General features: G+C 37.3%; 1 protein-coding gene across 1 annotated transcript in view; it reads left to right on the top strand.

Annotated features, from left to right (window-relative positions):
* Positions 1-15,570, top strand: part of LOC103254031 (lipoxygenase homology domain-containing protein 1-like) — a 241,470-nt gene that overhangs the window by 194,458 nt on the left and 31,442 nt on the right. Inside the window, exons 17-18 of the mRNA XM_021709625.1 lie at positions 2,521-2,720; positions 6,933-7,019. Coding sequence (XP_021565300.1) covers positions 2,521-2,720; positions 6,933-7,019 — 287 coding nt within the window. The remainder of the gene's footprint in view (positions 1-2,520; positions 2,721-6,932; positions 7,020-15,570) is intronic.

Raw genomic sequence — 15,570 nt, 5'->3', positions numbered from 1 at the left:
TCACCTCAGCCTCCCAAAGGTGCGGGATTACAGGCTGAGCCACCGAGCCCGGCTTCTCTTGTTTTCTATGAGGTATTTGTATGACTATCTTCTCCACTAGAGAGCATGTATCTCCAGGGTGAGACTCTCATTATTTATCTTTCAAACTTTTAATCAGTTCCATTATTATAAGAGAGCAATGAATCTAACACAGTGCCCAGCAAATAACAGGAAGTAAATATTTCTGAATTGAATAAAAGTGATTTTCATAGATGACTAAGCTATTCATTAGATATTAAGTAAATGATCCTAAAAATGACTATGCTGGTCTAGGGTCACTAATTACTCTTTGGAACTTGTGTGTGGTAGTGTGTTCATCAGGAGAAATCTAGTTACACAGTTGTCTAGGGCCTGCGGAAATTTCAAGTGTGTTTGACTAGACATACCAAACAGGCAGTCAGGGGTTCACATGTAATATTTGAGTTCTGATCATTAGATTGTGCTATAAAAATTTTGTTGAACCAATTTTGTGAACTTTTCCAGGTCTGCTACCGTTGCTATTACACTCAGAATGGCATGGCACTCATACTTGCTCCATGTGACTTTGAGGTTTAGCACGACTGTGTTACTTCCTGTGTAACTCTGGAAAGGTTACTTAATCTCTGAGTCCTAGTTTGCCCACCTGCTTAATTGGGGACAGTACCTCACAGGAGTCATGTAAAGACTGAGTAGCAGTGACATGATGAGGGATATTAAGTACTTAGGACAGTGCTTAGCACAAATGAAAACCTCAAATGCTACCAGTGTTTCGCCCTGGTGAGTTGTGCTTAGGTGAACACAAAACACCCATCAAGGTTGCTTAAGTGCAGGCACCTTGGAATTTAAAGATTCCAAAGTTTACTTATTTTATTTTATCTTATTATTATTTTTTTTTGAGTTGGAGTCTCACTCTGTCGCCCAGACTGGAGTGCAGTGGCCGCTCCTGGCCATCGCAGCTTCGACCCACTGGGTTCTGGTGATCCTTCCGCCTCAGCCTTCCGAGTAGCTGGAATTACAGGCGCATGCTACCACACCAGGCTAATTTTTTGATTTATTGTAGAGATGAGGTCTCGCTGCCCAAGCGGGTCTCGAACCCGCGGGCTCAGGCAATCTACTCACCTCAGCCTCCCAAAGGCACGGGATGACAAGCTGAGCCACCAAGCCCGGCTCCAAAGTTTACTTATTATGTGACTTGGGCATATTATCTACCTTCTCTGCTACTTTTCCTCATCTTAAAATGGACATCATAATTTGACTCACCTCCTGGGTTTATAACAAGGATTTAATGAGAAATGCACATGAAACAATCAACAGAGAGCCCAGCATACAGTGGGGACTTAATAAATGGAGATGATTATTATAATTGAAGGGAAAACGCCTGCTGTTATATTGACAATGATTACTCAGGGCAATCAAGAGAAAATAACTTAAAAAAATAAATGCCAGGTCTTTCATAGTATTTCTTTTCATTTATTCATTTTTGCATAGCTTTTTATTTTTAAAATTAGTTCATTATAACTTAGTAAGAGTAACTGCTTATTTGCTGGGTTTGTTGTCATCATCAATAAGATCCTAGGGGCTGCCTAGGAAGGCCTGTAGTTTCAAGCCACAGAATCAGAGGAAGGAGAAGAGGTCTGGTTACCCTTCACCTATCTGACACGAGGAAATTTACTTCATTGTCCTGGCTGTGTAAGATTTCTAAGTGGAAATATCAGCTAAGAATTAAGGTGCAGTTGTTGGACAATTTCAGACAATTCATGCCGAGTAGCTTGGAAGATGCTCTCAGCACTACATGTCCCCGTATCTCCTCAGATGAGATGACAGGCAAAAGGGAACGTGAAGAAAACAGCCATTCTAGTTGGGGACTACATAGCATTCTTTACAAGCAAGGAGTGGTTATTTGGACACTGCTAGAAGCTGCCATGTGAAACACTGGTGCTGTGCAACCCCTGCTCTAATGGACAGCTGCTCTGAGCACCTCAGGAGCCATTTTTATGTGTGAAAATTCTCTTTTTAGTTTCAAATCCCTTCTGTTGCCCTCTTTTGTGGGGTTTTTTTTTTCAATTTCAGAAATATTTCAGAAAAATTTTCTCTTCCTTCGATTGGCCACTTATCTATTTTATTTGAAAATGTGTTTTTAATTCCACTTTTTTTGTTGCTTTCTGTTGTGGTACTTCTAGGTAAAATGTGTAAGCCATGCCAGCAGCTTTATGAAAAAGCTGTGGGCAAAGAACCACAAACTCCAGTGTGCGTGGAGGATAAGTGAAAGACTGCCAGGCACTTCAGATGTCTATTGTTCTCATTCAGTTTTCTTCAGTAGTTGGGTTTCAGTTACCAGAGCCTTGCTGAGAGGAGTGAAACACAAATCAACTCCCTGGAATCCCGCCTCACCTCACCCCACCCTTGCCCGTCTTTTTATATCCCTTGGCTTCAGAGTGACAAAGGATTCTGTCAGTCTGATGTTGTATCTGAACTGCTGCTAATGTCCTTTTTCCCCCACAGAGGAAATCAGATGTTCCCAGAGTAGTGAGACTCTTCTGTCAGAAGACAAATGGAAGGTGTTTGTGCTGACAGGAAATGCAGGGACTCAAGCCAATGTCACACTCTGGGTGTATGGAGACAAAGGAGTCATTGGGCCAATAAGTCTAAGCAAGGACAGCCCAGAACAGCTCTTCCTTCCAGGACAGGAGGATGAGTTTCAGGTAAACAACATCAGCAGTAGTATTTTTCGTTGAACATTCCAAAGGCATTTCGGTGACATACAAGATTGTCTGTGTCTGTGTGTGGAGGGGAATGGGGGGGAGGTGCTGTATACAATGAATCTCTGGTCTGTTAGAATCCCCATAAGTTAGTTATCTTAATGCTTACTGTAATAAACAAAGAAAATATTTTTGCTCATGTATCTTCTACAAGCAAGGAAGCTTGTAGAAGAAAATTGCTTTCTTTAAAGACTGCTTTAGGCCGTTAGTTTGAACCTGGCCCTAAAAACCATCCACCTCAATTCAAATTATAACCAGACTATAAGCCATATAAGAGTCTTTTTGTCATGAAAACTCTTCTTTCACATATTTGCCTATGTTTTGAATGCTGTTCAGCTAAGCTGAATGGGTGTGAAATGGTTGTTTGTTTGTTTTTTTCTTTTTTGTGGCTCACACCTGTAATCCCAGCACTTTGAGAAGGGTATTTTCTTTTTTTAAAAAAATTATTTTCTCTTTTTATTGAAAAGGTCTTGAGTATAAAACCATTTTCTTGGCATCTTCACTGACCATGTTTTAAAGCTCTGCCCATGAGCCCATGAGCATTCTAATTTCTCCTCTGGGCCATAAGTTTGAATATGGCTGGTTGCCTCTCCCAGTTCCTCAGAGCTTTGACCAAATTTCAATTAGGACAATGGCATTCCACTTCACTAATCCATCCTTCCACCCACCTGCATGGTGAGAGTTATATGGTTCTTTGGTGTACTGTTAAGTAGAAACTATTCTCCCTGGAGCGTATTCCTCTTGCATCTTAAGGCTGGCTAGCGAATAGAGAATGATTGAGGCCAACTCATGTCACCAAGAAGCCAACTGTTGATGGTTATGGTGCTGGCAATCACTGATACTCACATGGTATCTAATCTTCAGATCTGATCATGTCATTCTACCTTTGCGGTCATTAAAATTAATTTTTAGTGAAGAAATGCAGTTGTGGAGGGGCACAGGCAGTCATATCTTATTTACATATATTTCAAAAGATTATTTGGAAATGTTTGGAACTCAGAATGCATATGTATGGTTAGATTCCTATGTCACCCTATGAAAGTGTATTATTTCTTATAATATACCTTGTGGTATATATATTTATGTGCTGATAAATCCTATCAGTGTTTTTCTGGAAAAATTTACCCAGGGTCAATTCTTGGAATGGATGGTATAGATTCTTAGTCTTGATTGCACATTGGAATTAAAAACCTGGGGAGTTTTAAAAACTATTGATGCATAGTTCTACCTCCAGAAATTCGAGTTTAATTTTGCCTAGGGTGCAGCCTGGGTATTGAGGTTTTTAGATGTCCCCAAGTGATTCTAAGGCACAATCAAGGTTGAGAATCTTGATCATAGCACTAAACTGCAAATCAGGTAAGCCAGGCTGGAGTCCTTGCTTCCCATATGTTAGCCAAGTGACCTTGAATATGTTGCTTAATTTCTCCAGGCCCGTTATTATCATTATGTACAGAATCGAGGCAATAATATCCATTCTTTACAAATTCCAGGGCAGTTTGATATTTTGAAAACAAAAAGAGAAAATGCAGATAATTTAAAAAGGAATCCTACTGACATATAGGAAATGTCATAAATTGGCTAAGAACAGAGCACTTGGAGTCATGGAGACCAGGTTCAAATCAACCTTTCACAAGTTCTGTGACCTTAAATAGGTTGTTTATCCTCAATCCCATAGTCTCCTCCTTAGTACAAAGTGGGTAATAATATTCACTTAAAAGGCTTGCTTTGCAGTTAAAGATGGTCTGGGAATGTGGGTGCTCATGGACTGTACCTGGCAGATGGGAAGTGCTCTATGAATGACAGGTGTCATTACAGCTACTAAGGACTCGCTCCTTCTCCTGGTCAATGGCTTCAGGATATACTTTCTACCAACCTCTCTCATTTACTGTGAAGCGAGAACAGCTCCAACCTATTACCTCATTGCGGAGATTAGGAGTAGGTATGGAAGCTCCCAGGACTCTAGAGTCTTGTGGACCCTAGGCCAGCAGCATGGGCATTGTCTGGGCGCTTGTTAGACATGTAAAATCTCTGTCCCCACCCCAAACCTATTGGATCAGAATTTCCATTTTATCAAGATCCCCAGGTAATTTGTGTGAGCACTAAAGTTTGAGAAGCACTGGCCAAGGAGTTAAGGGACACTGAGAGTGGGTCCTCTTGATAGTCTGAGAACCCTAAATTAGGATTAGTTAACTCATTCCTGTTCTCTCTCTCTCTCTCATCTATGGGTACTGATATCCTTGTTCCTTTTCACTAGCATCATTTGCCACTTCTAAATTTCTTTCATTCTCCTTTTCTTCCTTCTAGTCCTGAAGTGAGCATACAGTCATTTTTTGAGGACAGAGTAGTATTCCTGATGAAACAGACTTGGGTTCACATTTTACTTGGAACTTACTATGTATCCAGCTGTGTATCTTTAGACAAATTACTTAACTTTGCATTTCTTAATCCTTTAAAATAAACCCTTAAAAAGAGGCTTACTTTTCAGAGGGCTTCTGAGCTGATTGGAAGAGACCATGCATATCAAGTCCTTCCTCTAGGCTGGCACAGAACCAAGTGCCTTGTGTGGTAGTTTTGTTCTCCTGAAGCAACAGGCAGACAGGCATGATGTCACATAAGCTTGGTAAAATGACAGTTCAGATATCCCTTTATTGTTTTCATTTAGCGTGTAGAGAAAGAAGGTTTATACTTAAGTACTAATATATTCTTGGGACAATGAAAGGCCATTTAGAGGTTGGTTTACCTTCCAGAGATAAACCAGGCCTAAATTATGGGAAAACTTTTTACTCTTTTCTTATAGCAAGAGATAGCCCCTGATTTCTGTCACTGAGACGAGCTTTGGGAATAAGAAAGTGAGGGAAATTGGATGCGGGAGATAACATCCCTCTGCTCCTTCCTCCGGGCCAACACCAGCATATCCTTCTTCACCTGATATAATAGGCCCAGAGCTGTTCTAGCTGCTGCAGTCTATAAGGGAAAGTGGTGGCAGACACTTTAAAAAAGAGAATTCTAAGCATGGGAAGTGGGTTTGAAAGTAGAGTTCTGAGGGTTTCTGGGTCAGCTGACTGCCCAGCTCTTTCAGGGTCTAGTCTATACGCAGGCAGCAGTGCAAGTCAGACATCATGAGCAAGTGCTTCTGGTTTGTATTTGTAGCCTCGGCAAGTAGATGGGTACCTACGGTAGAAGTAGTAATAATGGCTATTATCTAAGCCATTAATTAGTAAAGTGGTATATGAAATTTTTTCATCTTCACAGTTCGGTTTTCTAGATGCATTTTAATATACTGAAAATATCTGCTTATGAATCTACCTTCCTTGTTAGGCTATACATTTCTCCTAGTTAAGGATTTTGCTATCATTTTCATCTTTGTATACCTGTGGCTTTGCACAATGTCTAGATTATTGTTTTAATAAACATTTATTTAGTTACACTAAACATTTTATGTAGTAAGCATTATAGCCATAGAGCAGATTAAAAAAAAAAAACTTGAAGAACAGAGATGTAAACTGTATTTTACTCAGTTTACAACAGCCAGGTTTTCAACTGAGTTCAATGTGATTCAAATCCAGTTCTCTATGATGCTACCTGGATTACCAAATACTCTCGGACCATGTCAAGAATTAACCAAGTAAACATACTCTATAGACAGGTTTATTTCTTTTCTTTGAACTTAGAACATCTATATCTTAGCCTAGTAATCAAAGAAGAGAAGATTTTTAGAGTAGAAGGAAGTTCTAGACTCACACGTTTGTTAAGCTTGTAGAAATAGTTATATTTAGCTTTTCTTTGGTTAAAATTGCTTTTTTTTCCTTCTTAAAATAAGAGCCCATCTTTCTGTCATTGGAACTCAGAAAGTGCTGGCTTCCAGTGAGAAATGTGTGGTAACTCAGAACCGAGCATATGTATGTTCTTTATCTTATTCTTTCATTTGACTCCTTCCGCATATTTTTAGTCAAGGCTCATATTTCTGTTTCATATTCTGTATGTGAGCTTCACTGATAGTTTCTTGAGAGGACTTTTTGAAGGGTAATCTGAAAGGGTATCTGACAGCTTTTTAACAGGAGCAAAATGTGCATTTAATATGCAGCAGAGAAAAAAGCATTTAATGTGCTTAATTTAAAGCATGCTGATAATTATTTTTCTTTGCATTTCATTCAGGTTGAAATGAGAAGCATTGGAAAGATATATAAAATAAGGATAGGACACGATGGAACTAGTGAGAAACATGAGTGGAACTTGCAGAGGGTAACCATGTTTTTTAATTTTGTTCTTCATAGTTAATATCTGATGACAAGGAACAAGCAGTCTATGTAAAACAATAAGAATGATAATATATTTTTCTAGTTACAGATGCTGCTCAACTTACTATGAGGCTATGTCCTGATAAACCTATGGTAAATTGAAAATATCCTCAGTCAAAAATGCATTTAATGCTGGCAACACAGCAGATGGTTCCCTACTTACCATGATTCAACTTATGAGTTTGTGACCTCATGATGGTGTGAAAGTGACTTCCACTTAGTACAAATTGTAACCGCACTGTAACTCATAAGGAACTCCCTGACCTACAGTGGGATTACATCCCAATAAACCCATTAGAAAATCAAAAAATCATAAGTTGAACCACAGTAAATTGGAGACCATCTGAATTTAAGTAATGTAACCAAAATTTTGTGAGCATAACTTTCTAAACAAATATGGTTTATTCTTGTGAAAGGGTTTTAAAAATAGCATATTTCTAGTTGTATTTGCAAAGATGATCTGTGTTCCTAGAAGAAGATCTGAAGAATACAGTGAAGTGTAAGAATAAAAATGAGTTGTATTTATTGATCATTAGATGAACACTCTGGTGGTACATTTTCTTCCAAGCTTTTTTCTATGAATCTCTTTCAAGGTCTTGTTCTGTCTGTCTGTCTCTATCTCCCTGTAAAATATAAATATAAAATACAACCATGTGCCGTATAAGGATGTTTTGATAAATGATGAACTGCATATACGTTGGTGGTTCCCTAAGATTGTAATGTATCTGAAAAATTCCCATTGCCTAGTGACGTCCTAGCTGTCATAATGTCCTAATGAAATACATTATTCACGTATTTGTGGTAATGCTTTTGTAGACAAACCAACTGCTCTGACAGTTGTATAAAAGTGTACCACGTATAATTATGTACAGTACATAATATTTGATAATAAATACTCATGTTACTGTTTTATGTTTTATCATTTAGAGAGTACTCTTTCTACATATTAAAAAATAAAAGTTAACTATAAAACAGCTTAAGGCAGTTCCTTCAGGGGGATTCCAGAAGAAGGCATTGTTATCATAGGAGATGACAGCCTCATGAGTGTTATTGTCCCTGAAAACTTAGTGGGACAGAGCGTAGAGGCGGAAGACAGTGACACTGATGATCCTGACCCTGTGTAGACATAAGCTAATGTGTGAGTTTGTGTCTCAGTTTTCAATGAAAAAGTTTAAAACGTAAAAAAATATTTTTAAAAATAGAAAAAAAGCTTATAGAATAAGGATAGAAAGAAAAAATTAGTTCTGTACAGCTGTACAATGTGCTTGTGCTTTAAGCTAAGTGTTTTTACAAAAGAGTTGAGAAGTTAAAAAAATTTAAAAGTTTAGAAAGTAAAAAGTTACAGTAAGTTAATTTATTATTGAAAAATATTTTAATGAATTTAGTGTAGCCTAGATGTGCAGCGTTTATAATGTCTATGGTAGTGTATAGTCGTCCTAGACTTTTGTCTTCACATTCACTCACTGAGAATAGTTTCCAGTCCTGAAATCTCCATTTATGGTAAGTGCCCACTATAATGTACCATTTTTTGTCTTTTATGTTCTATTTTTACTGTATATTTCCTATGTTTAGATACACAAATACTTACCATGGCATCAAAATTGTCTATAGTGTTCAGTACAATAACACTCTGTACAGGTTTGCATCCTAGGAGCAATAAGCTATACCATCGAAGCAACTTCAAGTACTCAGGTTGGCTGGTTAGATATTCCATGGCAGGCTCACAGAGGAGGGTAGAGGTAATTTCCCATAGACCCAACTGTCTGTTTTATTTTGGAAGGAGGCCACTGTCTATGCCCATTCAGTGAAGCAGTTAATGTTAATAGGAATAGGAATCTCATTTAGGCTTAGGACATCCATTAGAAACTGTAGGAACTTGATATAACAGAAAGAATTTCTTCTTATCTGTGGGGTGTGTGTGTGTGTGTGTGTGTGTGTGTGTGTGTGTGTGTGTTAAGCAGTAATTTTAGATCCTCTGCTTTTAAGTGTTTAGGAGGATATGGTCTCTCAGTTAAAAAGAATGTAGGGCCATGTCTGTGGGATGATCACCCTGTTGGAAGCAAACTCATGAGCAGAAATTAATATAAATGCCTAGATTCTTTAATGTATTTGACAATGTTTCTTTTTAGAGGATGGTTCATCTTTTCAGTTTTTTTCCCTTTGACTGTGGTCTTTAAGAGGAAATCTAAAGGTTGAAGAAAGGAATGAGTCAAAACTTTCTTTGACATTCTTATAGCCATCATCTCCACTGTCAGTTGTTCCTGGGGTTCTTGTGGGAATATGATGATAGGTTGGCCAAACATACGTATTCAACATGTTACAGGAGGAGTTATGAATATTCATGTCAGTCTTATGATCTGTATTTTAACATTAATGCTGGTCAGTTGTGTCCAAATCCCAAAAGGGAGGGGACGTAATGTGGTGGGTCTGGGCTTTTGTCCCACCATGGCCTGGGAACTAAGTTTTTAAGGTTTATTTGGGATCCCCTTGGCCAAGATGCAGTCCATTTTGTTAGTGAAGGGGGTTGTGCTTAGGACTTTATTCTTTTTTTAGATTATCTTTCCCTTTTTGGTCAAGCTAGGCCAGGGGTAGCATCAATGGCCAAGTTTTTATTTTGTCCCATATTGTTGCCTGGGTGGTGTGGTTGCCTGCCCCAGGTCTGTCATGTACCTTAGTGGGACCCCTATGACCAAGGGGCTTAGAGTCAAAAGACTTATAGTCAATTAAAAGTTCTAGGCCAGAAAGGAATGGAGATGGGCAGACACTCATCAACTTTTAAAATATTTTAAGTAGCATAATCAAAAACAAAGCCAAAAAGTAAGTTTACAAAACTAGCTTATCTATAAGCTCTAGGTTTTGAGCCATCAGCTGTTTAGGTATCTGTACACCTGTCTTTGATTTGAAGGGTTTGAATTAATTTTCTCTCTCAAAACAAGCACTTACAATTTCATGAGCCCATCTCTTCCACGATAGTCTCTGGGCTTAGAGGGAGGATGCCTGATATGGTACAGATTTTGCTGTAGTGTGTTGGCAGTGCAAAACAGATTGCTCAGTGGGACTTAACAGTTTTAAGTCTGGCAATAACACAAAACAAAATTATCAGCAATGTTTCAAACAAAGCACTTCTAAGCTCTGTCTAATTTTGATACTAACTGAAAAAGGAAGCTCACAGGTAGCTAAACATTCAAATTATCTAGTATCACGAATTCAGATAGCAACAAAATTATTAAATGACTCAGTGTCTTTGCATACAAGTCTGTCCTTGTGCCTCCTGAAAGCAGTTTATTTTGATTGCCTTCTCCAGGGTCTAAAGACAAAGCTTTGTTTAGCATGAGTTTGGCATCAGATACTGGCATCAACTTTCAAGATCTAACAGCAGCTGATGTCTTTTTAGATGAGATATGTGTACCCAGGAGTCAAAACCCTGTGACTTAACAGCATAAATATTCGTTAATAGTACCTGATCAGGACATTTCAAAGGGCTGGAGGTGATGACACTGGAGTTCATGGTCTGACTGGGTAAAAGGATTTTACAACCTTGTAGATGATTAATTTTTATAGCTTTGACAAGTTCCCAGTAATGAGTCTAGGTCAGAAACGTAGCTTAGGATTTGATTTTGAGGACATTTGTTAAAGATGTTAAAGGCTCATAGCATTTGATTGAAATGAAATAATAGGTTTCCATTTAACTGAGAATCAGAATTAAAAGACTTTAAAAACAATACAGAAAGATATATGGATATATAAACTTTAATCTTTTAAATCTCATTTTTTTCAGATAATCAAGACCTAATAATGACAACATAGAAATTATCTTGTAAAAATGTAAATTTTTTTTAAAGCCAGTTACCAAAAAGGCAAAGAAAAATCTTCTGTATTGTGATTGCTTCTCTTTATGGGAAGTCCATTGAGATAACCTTGAAGTCAAACTTGACGAAAGGGGTGCTTGAATTAGTCAGACGCAAGAAGAATGTGTCTAGGCTCTCAAGTATAGCAGGGAAATACATGATTCTTTATGACTGCAAGGAAAGTTTTCTGGTTGCATAAGACAATTCACACATATCAAGAAAAGTCAAGAGAGTCAAGAGTAGAGAATCAAGTTATAATGGAGGGAAACACTTTTTTTTTTATATCTTCAAGATAAAACATTTTAGCTTCAGGTCATAATGGCAGTTAGAACCAGAGGAAAAAATTTACAGAAGCTGATGAAAAAGCAGAAGGAGAGAGTTATCATCTCAAGCCTTCTCATATGGAGAAAAGGTTGAAAGAAGTAAGACACAGCAAAAGTTGAACTTCTGAGATTTGATCTGAAAAGTTTTCAAAAATAAGCAGGTTATAGAATTAAAAATATAAACCTCTTGTAATTTTATTAAGAGCAAATAAATATTTTAAGAAGTCTTGTTCTAACATAGGGGACCAATATTTAGAAAGACTATTATAAATTATTTTTAATTATAGCCAACTTAATTTTATATAATTGTTTTATATGTTCTCTTTTATGAAACTTATAATGACTAACATAGACCACTTATAACATGCTTGGACTTCCTGATTTTTTCCCTATACTTCTCTCTTTTAAAAATAGCCAGTTATTTTATTTTATGAAAAAATTCACCATAGAAAATTTTTTCTTTTATAAATCATTTTGTTTTCCTTATAACTTTCCTTACCAAAAATACATCTTTATATCCATAATTTTCTTTACATCTCACTCACCTAATCACTGATTTCTTTCTATCATTTTTTATAACCTTGAGATTACATAAATTGTTTTTTCAATTATAACATAACTTTATGGTTTTTTTCATAGTTTTTTAACCAAAAACCATATTTTACATTGGCATACCTTATATATAGAATTATATGTTAGTTATAATTATTATTCTTAGTAACCTTAAAATTTATTGAAAACCTAGGAAGCAAGAAATCCTGAACTGTTAGATATTAGTATTTTATAGTTGAGACCATTCTATATTTCTCTATATCATAATTTTTTAAAACATGTTTCTCCATATCATAAATCTTTCTTAATTGAATATGACCCAGTATCTAATGAAAATCCAAAATAATTTTAAGATTTTAAATACATAAAATGTTTATAACTATTTGTCCCATTCACATATATTTAATTTATTTATATTTAACACTCAGATTTCTTATGAAAATTGAAATATTAGATAAAGCTAGTCTTCATTTTAAGTTACTCCTAGTTAACCATTTTTATAGCCTGTGAACATCAGGTGTTCACCTAAGTAAGAACTTTAAGCTTGTGGGCATTTTGCTGATAATTGAGAAGATTCAGCTATTTTTTTATGCACCAACAATCTTAAATTAGTCTTATTTGCCCTGCGAAATTGTACAAAGACCATTCCGGTTTTGGCTAGGTTTATAATCTTATAATCTTTGTGTCAAACCAACACATTAAAATATCTAATAGAGGAAAATATACAGTTTACCTAATCAGTAAACCCAGACAAAAATGTATGCTGACAATTCTGAAGACATTTCTATTTTATTAGTAATTTAAAAACCATTTTTTTTCCTAGAGATTATGAAATAGCAATACAAGGTCTCCATTTTATAAATGATCACTGGATCCAAATTATATTTCTGACAAAATTGGAACCTGTAGACATGACTAAACTTCAATAGGCAATCCAATAAAGGCTATGGACCAAAATTTGGGTAAAGCAGAGCTGGAGTCCGAGAAAACTTGGCATTCTTTCTGGAATAATAGGGTCACAGATAAGATAGGTGTTATGTCAATCACTTCCAGGGAGGGACAGATGCAGACACAAGCATAGATTTAAGCAAATGGAGTACTCTCAAATCTAGTCCCACAAAGGAGAGACTGAGCTCCAAACCCTAAAAGTCTTGTCTCAAGTGCAAACTGGCACCATAACACGGCACCACAAATGACATCTCTAGGTCAAAAAAGTATAAAGCCCCAAATGTCACCACAACATGGCACCACAGTTGACCTGTCTAGGTGCACAAGGCATAAAAACCAAATGACAGAGACAGGGGAATCCTGGATGCAATCAGAGAGTTGACGTACTCAGTCTTTGAAGTCCGAGTTCTCAGATGTCAAATGCCACTTTGACCCAGGTTTTATAGGCAGTTGAAGCCATGAAGGGAAAAGATGGGATAGTCTCCAATACAAAACGTTCTTTGCAGCTGCTAGGAGATCTTTGAAGTCCCAGCTGCAGGCTCAGCTAACCACAAGCAGTCAGTGCCTACGAGTGGCTGTCAGTCTGCCTGGTAGTGTGAATGAGTAAGCCTTGGCGTGCTGCCTCGGCCAGCTGCTCTGTCTTTTGGAAACCAGGCAGACAGGTTAGGTCACTCGCAACGTATATCTCATCATATGGGGCACCAAATTTGTAACCAACAAGTTCGTCTGCTTGCTTGCTTTAAAAACTACAGACACAAGAGGCAAGATGGGGTAGAAGGAAAGCAGCTTTATTCAAATGCCAGCAATTAAGGAGCTGGCCAGGCTCATGCTTCAAAGAAGCCATCTCAACTTTTGGACTGTGCAGGGGTTTAAAAGGAGAAACTGAGTACAGGGAGCATGCAAAAGGGGCCTAGGGTGCAGGTCTACATGTCTCCTTCTGGTGAGCGTCTTGAGTTATTGTCCATCTGGAGTGCTGGCTGGTACTATTTCAGCTACAGCGGGGTGATAGATTAACCACCTTTAAGTGATTTCTAAGTGGGAGCGAGTTTCACGACTGGGTCTCCATGCCTGATTTGTTTCAAGGATAGCCCTTGGAATTTCTTAGCAAGTGTGCACGGTGCAAGGGAGTGTCTGGTGGGAAAAAGGAGACAAAAACCTTTTAAGACATGCTTCAAAGCTACAGTTTAGGAGTAAGAGAAAAAGGGAAAAAAAGAAATTTTAAAATGCATTTCAAGGCTGAGATATTCAGTTACGATAGTTCCAACAGCAACTATTGGATTTAGGTACCGTTAATATACCATTTTAGGGATAAGAAAGTTGAAGCTTAATAAAGTAAAATAATTTGTCTGATGTTACTGAATAAATGGTCTTATTGTATATTGGATTCCAGAGACTCAAATCTGAAGCACTATCAGTTGAACCTTAAGTTTGTTTTTTAAAAAATAGACGATGGGAAACCCCTTCAGTTCTCCTCCACTGTGGGAACTTTCCTGTCCTCTCAATAAATCTTGCTTTCTAAAAAAAAAAAAAAAAAAAAAAGACAGTAATTGAATTCCTAGAAGCCTTGATATTTCAGTATGGAAACAAAAGGCTATAGTGGAGTCAGATGATGTGACTTCAATTACAGAACATCTCTGCTTCTTAGCTTTAAATACTGTATCTGCCACTGATTCCTTTATAGTACATGATATGTTCTAAAATGCTTTAGGTTTATGATTTTGAATATTGCTGATAGAATCTAGCAAAATATTTTTTATTTGCATGTTTTAAAATTTTATCTGTGATTTTTGTTGTATCTTTGGTTCAACAATGTAAGTAAATGACAAAAATGTGAATTTTACTAAAATGTTTAATGTAGTATTTTCTTAACATATGCCTAATATGACACCGGAACGGTACATATTAGGCATATGTTAAGAAAATACTACATTAAACATTTTAAGCATGTTCAAAAGGTATGGCAACTTTACTGTGTAGTGCTTCTATACATGAATGAAGAAACATCCCCAGCACACACTGTTCAAGGAGGGAGCACTCAGCCTGGAAACCAAGGGAGTGGCTCCCTGTTAAAATGTGTGACGTTCCAGTCAGCAAGTCAAGAAGTATTTGCTTAACACCTAATATATGCCCTGCATTAAGCTAGATGATGTGGAGAATGGGAGGACACCGTATGTTGACTTTAAAGTTTTTCAGTTCAGAAGCAAAGATTTTAAAGGAGAGACAAGCAATGACCTTTTAAGAAAATAGAAAACCCACGAAATCTGCAAAGTTTAGTAAAATTACAGCCTTTGTGTCTGTGAACTGCTGGGAAAGACAAGCCAGGACATTTTAGAAAAAACTTACCCATCAGTTAAGTTGACTTGTAGCCACTAGCATGACTTGTGCTTTCTCTGGGGCCTCTGAGTGAGAAGCATGTTCAAAAGGTATGGCAACTTTACTGTGTAGTGCTTCTACACATGAATGAAGAAACATCCCCAGCACACACTGTTCAAGGAGGGAGCACTCAGCCTGGAAACCAAGGGAGTGGTTAATATTCCTGTGAAGAACAAAGTGGGTAGAACATGAATTGATTCAATGAATGAACTGAGCTTCTAGAGCCTTAGTTAAGCCAACAAAGAGTTGTAAAATAAAGGAGTATTCCTACAGCTTACTTTTTATTGTGAAGTGATTTCAAATTTATTAAATAATTGCAGTGGATTGCCTGAGCCCGTGGATTCGAGAACCATCTGGGCAACTTGGTGAGACCTCATCTCTACAATAAATCAAAAAATTAGCCGGGTGTGGTAGCGCGCACCTGTAGTTCCAACTACTTGGAAGGCTGAGG

This window comes from Carlito syrichta, unplaced genomic scaffold (genome assembly GCF_000164805.1).
Source record: "Carlito syrichta isolate Samal-C Ts95f unplaced genomic scaffold, Tarsius_syrichta-2.0.1 Scaffold263506, whole genome shotgun sequence".
NCBI lineage: Eukaryota > Metazoa > Chordata > Mammalia > Primates > Tarsiidae > Carlito > Carlito syrichta.
This window is presented reverse-complemented; position numbering and strand designations above follow the sequence as displayed.